General features: G+C 34.9%; 1 protein-coding gene across 1 annotated transcript; it reads left to right on the forward strand.

The window, feature by feature from the left end:
• Nucleotides 1–5,067: 5,067 nt before the first annotated feature.
• Nucleotides 5,068–5,982, forward strand: LOC114923292 (olfactory receptor 14A16-like). Its single transcript, XM_029286058.1, has one exon. It carries the CDS (start codon nt 5,068–5,070, stop codon nt 5,980–5,982), a length of 915 nt encoding a protein of 304 aa, XP_029141891.1.

Raw genomic sequence — 5,982 nt, forward strand, 5'->3', positions numbered from 1 at the left:
TCAGAACCACGGCCTCCACCCTCACCGGGTCCACCGGAGCAGTTCTTTCACTGGGCTGGAATGTAAAATAAATTATCTTACAAATCATGATTATAAAATCTATTAACCAGATTTACAAAATCACAATAAACCCCAAATTAAAGAAACAATATGATTTAACAAGTTGTGGGATTCAGCTGGTTCACACACTGGTAGCTAATTTTTTATTGCCCGGGCCCAGAATGGACATCCGGAAGTGGCATCCACACAGAGAACCAGTTGTTCACATATCTGAATCCCAACATTGTAAATAAGTATATAATAACTTATGGAGTCCACCATGTTACCATTGTTTTTATGTTTATCTTTTAAAAAAAGTTTCAGCAGAAGAGTACTTGGCAATGTTATCTTTGCACTAGGCTATTTATGGTTTCATATTGATGCATGGGGGCAAAAAGTTTTCCAAAACTAAGAAATTTAGATACTTCTTTATCTGGAGAATATTATTTGGAGTATTGGATTATTCACTTATAAAGAAGTCTGGTAATGCCCTGCCAATCACACTTTGTGACTGTCCCATTACTGACTTAATTTAGATGTAGCCCTTGTTGAAGAGGGTCTTCTGAGTACTAGACATTTTTGCAACTATAGCAAAAAATAAGACTGAAGGATTGAAAAATATGACTGGAGTTTGGTACTTTTTTCAATACTGTTATCATGTTTCTCTTCTTTCCTCTCACCACCCTCTCCTTTTTGCTTTCTACCTTTACTAAATATCAAGTTTTAGCTTTCCAAATTATATTTCTCTCTCACTTCTACTTTTTACAAGTGTATAATTTAACGTCATTATAAATGACACATAAATAATCAGCACAGTGCTTTATTTCCTGCTCACTGGATTCTCAGCACTTGAACAGCTGTAGGTTTTTCATCTGGCAATTACAAGAGCAAATGTTCTCATCATCTTTCCACTAAATTTGAATGGTTAATTGCACAACCCCATGAATTTATTTCTGATGAATTTGACTGTGTGGGAACTAAGTTTTGTTTCAAGCATTTCTCAAGACTATAGCAATTTTTTTCATGGCATGTGACATACTGTATTACTTACTTTGTTCATATTGCTCAATTCATTTTTAAATCTCCTTTACTGCTCCTGGTTTTTCCTTTCTCTAATAGTAGTAGTAGTAGTAGTAATAAATAATAATAATAATAATAATAATAATAATAATAATAATAATAATAATAATAATAATAATAATAATAATAATAATAATAATAATAATAATAATAATAATAATAATATTGGAAAGGACCTTGGAGGTGACCAAAACTGGAGGCAGTATTCCAAGTGTGGCCTTACCAAGCCATTGTAAAGTGGTATTAACACTTCATGTGATCTTGATTCTATCCCTCTGTTAATGCAGCCTAGCACTGTGTTGGGTTTTTTTGGCAGTTGCAGCACACTGCTGGCTCATATTTGAGTGATTGTCCACTAGGACTCCGAGATCCCTCTCACAGTTACTACTATTGAGCAAGGTACCCCCTATACTATACCTGTACATTTGGCTTTTCTTGCCTAAATGTAGTTGTGGTGTATGATTACCTATGTTATAAGCCAGAATCTTATTCTGAATTTGGTGAGATATCCCCTTTTTGAGGTGGGCTAGTCAAGAAACCAGCTCCTCAAGTTTGACTAGAATTATACTTTTATAGTCTTGAAAGTCTAATTGTGTTTGCCTTCCCTCCTTTTTACATAGAAGAGAGTTAGCTTGAAGAGACTTTGATTTTTTTTATGCTTTGCTCATTTGCTGGGTGTAAAGATTGTTCTTGTCATTGATGCTGCATAGTTATTCAATTCTTTCAGGCATCATGTTAGGACATGTTTTGTTTAAGCATGGTTTATAAAATATAAGCAAGATAAAGGTTCAATACAAAATAGCAACAAGAAAAAATGAGTTGACCAAAGCCAATAAGATCTGGTGGAGCTGAAACTCTTGAGGTAATCAAGATTACTAGTAAACAAAATTTATCTGGCCAACAAAAGGAGGCTATCTTCTACCCCTTTCATATTTAAGTGTGAGATTTTAGTACATATATAAAGCAAGTGTTCTATCAAAAGTTGTATCAAAATATTGATGTACAGACTTTGTCAATGTGAGCATCTTTACTTGCCTTTCTATTAACTTAGAAGAACATAGGAATCCTGTATTTTCTATTATATGCTGTGCCGTCTGAATGGATTGCTCATTTTTTTCTTCATTTTCCAGCTATGGGTTTTATTTGTTCAACCCAGCCAAGGCTATTGAATTCGTTAAATTGCATTGGTCATCCTACCAATTTAAAGATATTAAAAATATACTGAAATATGATAAAATATGTTGAAATATGAAAAATTCTGAAAACTGTTTTTTTGATGTTTTGCCACATGGGCTGTGGATGGGTTCTTCTGGGGAAGTGGTAGAAGCCACAGGGGGAGGGGAGGATAAATTTTGCAACTATTTGTATAACTATTTGTATAACTCCCTTTCTAAATCTTATCTGTTGTGCATCTTGTTCTGTGAGATTATTTTTTACCAATTTCCATGGATTTACTATATTATTTTTTCTATTATAGGCATTGTATATGTCTCTATGAGCTTACATTGTGTCTCATTCTATGAGTCTTGTTTTAGGCATGTATCTGCAGTCTCATCAGAGAGCCAAATGAACCCTACAAAGGGGTGAGGCTTACAATACAACAGTGCAATAATCATGTTTTTTGAAGTCCCACATTAATGCCACTGATTTTTATAGTTTATTATGTAACTATTAGCAATCCACTAGATTTGTATGGGTTTCCTGATACTTCTTTTTTGCCTTTATTGTTTATAGGAAGACATAAATTTTCAACCACTGAATAATCATCTAAGCTTAACTAGTCCAATTCTCAGCTCTCTGCCACAGCCAGGACATTCAGAATAGAGGATGGGATTTTTTGATAACTGGACGTGAAAGAGAATCTGAAGTGATGAAACATGCTTCAGGGAGGTTTTCTCACTTGATCTATGTTTCATCTCTTACAATCTGGACTTTTGGTATGACTACAGCTATTAATAATCTGGGATATTATTATTCTATGTGATATGATAACTGGTCCTGGAGTATTTAGAGATAGCTCTTGTGCTCTTAATGGCCAATTATGTTAATAAGCAAACAGAAGTCAGTTTTATTTTGGTGTACAAGTCTCTTAAGGGAAACAAAACAAAGATTATGATTATGACAGTGAGGACAATTAACCAGTGGAACAGCTTGCCTCCAGAAATTATGGGCGCTCCATCACTGGAGATTTTTAAGAAGAAACTAGACAGTCACTTGTCTTAGATCATATACTGTAGGTTCTCCTGCTTGAACAGGGGGCTGAAGACCTCCAAGGTCCCTTCCAGCTCTGTTCTGTTCTGTTCTGTTCTGCTGTGCTGTGCTGTGCTGTGCTGTGCTGTGCTGTGCTGTGCTGTGCTCTATTCTATTCTATTCTATTCTATTCTATTCTATTCTATTCTATTCTATTCTATTCTATTATTAATTAACAGTCAAAATAGAAATCTTTACGACTGCAGATGGATGTTTCATTACATGAAAATTAGTGAGACAGCATTTTCTTAGCATTTGCTTATCTGAGGGCTGGTTATTGTAACTTTTCTGCTGAAAGACAATTTAAGTGAATAATTGCATAAGGTAGTTTTCTGATATAATGGAATAAGAAGTTAGACAATTTGGGGGGAGAGAATAAAGTATTATTCTTCAAAAGGTACTTTAAGTATTACTGTTGAAAAAAAATGATGAGATGTCACGGTTCATAGCTGTAATAGGTTGTGTTTCATTTTCTGTCCAATCCCTACTACAGACATTATTAGTTTGTATTGAATGGGAGACTGCCTTTTCAAAATGAGTTTTAATCTCCTTGTAAATGTTGGATAAGGGGATTTATTACTGTATTCTGCTAATGTTTGATATCATTTGATTAAATGCAGTGCTTTTTTGGTAAAAAAAAAAAAAAGGTGCCGGAACTCACACATGTCATACAACCCGCCTTGCCTACCCTACAAGGTTCCATCCAAAAAAGGTGCCAGAACTCCGTTCTGGGCGTTCTATGAGAAAAAAAGCCCTGATTAAATGTATTTGACAGTGGTATAATCAGGGCTTTTTTTTGTCATAGAACACCCAGAATGGAGTTCCGGCCTTTTTTTTGGATGGAACCTTGTAGGGTAGGCAAGGTGGGTTGTATGACATGTGTGAGTTCTGGCACCTTTTCTTTTTTACAAAAAAAGCACTGGGTATAATTGTGTCTTTATCACCAAGTGAATATCCAAATACCAGTTATATTGTAACTAAAATTCTTTCATTTTCTATTTAACAATATGCCACTAAATATATATTTATCAATTTTATATTTATGTATTAGTTTAAAGGCTTTTTATTTTATTATTATAGTCTAATATCTGGCAGGGAAATTGAGAAAAAAACTATCACCGTCATTACCCAGAGAGAAATTATACAAGGAGTAAATGTGTGCTCTCAAGATTTCCCAATAAGAGACATAGCACATATATTTTTATATTGATTGGCTAAATTTACATTGCCTTTCTTCTGGAAGCACAAAGCACCATATATAGTTTTTTTTTTTCAATTTTCCAGCACTACCACAATCCTGTAGGAGTGCAGACACATGATAATGGGTTTAATTATCCCAAGTAATCTTTCATTGATGAAAATAGACCTGAATCAACCTTGTTCTACTTCTAGGTAATGCTTTTTATCAGTCGATAAGATAACACAACTGAAAACAGGAAAGAAGGAAAAATATGAGGTTGGTACTTGGTTATTTAGTACAGATGTAGTACAGTAATAAGTGACAAGATTGTGCTCTAATATTCCCATCCTACAACTCTGTTTCCCATGCTCTGACTCTCTATTCATTCGTTCCATCCTTGACATTTTTTGATATTTTTTATGTTCACCACATATCAAAATGCCTCCTCCAAAATTTTATCTAACCAAATTTCCCTCCTCTGTTTCCTTGCAGTTATGCCAGCTTTGTCATAAATGAACATGGAGAATCAAACCACAGTGCCTTACTTTCTGCTGCTGGAATTTTCAAAAAATCGGCATCTGCAGCTTTTGCATTTCTTCTTCTTCTTTGTGTTATATCTCACTACCGTAACAACAAATTTTCTCATTATTTCTGCAGTCGCTTTTGATCGTCGACTGCACAGCCCCATGTACTTCTTTCTCATGAATTTGGGTTTGCAGGATCTGGGCATTGTTTCAGTCATTGTCCCCAAATCCATGATAAATTCTCTCATGGACACTAGACACATCTCTTACATTGGTTGTGTTACTCAATACTTTCTCTTTGTCTCCTTTGAAGCTTCTGATTTATCCCTCCTGACAGTCATGGCATATGATCGATATGTTGCCATTTGTCATCCATTGCACTATGAAATGGTGATGAATTGGAAATACTGTACTGAAATAATAATTCTAGTGTGGGTTATAAGTCTCCTCTTTGGAATGTTGCATACCATTGGCACTTTTTCCATCCGTTTTTGTTCTAATATGGTCAACCAATTCTTCTGTGAAATTCCACAATTGCTAAAACTATCCTGCTCTGGATTAAATCTACTTGAGGTTGGTATTCTTGTGTCTGGTATCATTGTTGGACTAGGTTGTTTTACTTTTATTATTGTATCTTATGCAGTGATCTTTAGGACAGTGTTAAGAATCCCTTCTGAACAAGGAAGGCAAAAAGCCTTATCCACTTGTATTCCCCATCTTACAGTAGTGTCTGTGCTAATATTAAGTTCATGCTTTGCCTATCTGAAACCTTCCTCTAACACTCCATCTTATCTAGATTTTGGGTTGACTGTTCTATATGCCCTCCTTCCACCTCTGTTCAATCCAATCATCTATAGCATGAGAAATAAGACTATCAAATGTGTCCTTTCTCAACTGTGGAGATTGTGA

This window comes from Protobothrops mucrosquamatus, unplaced genomic scaffold (assembly GCF_001527695.2).
Source record: "Protobothrops mucrosquamatus isolate PMUCROS unplaced genomic scaffold, P.Mucros_1.0 scaffold2796, whole genome shotgun sequence".
NCBI lineage: Eukaryota > Metazoa > Chordata > Lepidosauria > Squamata > Viperidae > Protobothrops > Protobothrops mucrosquamatus.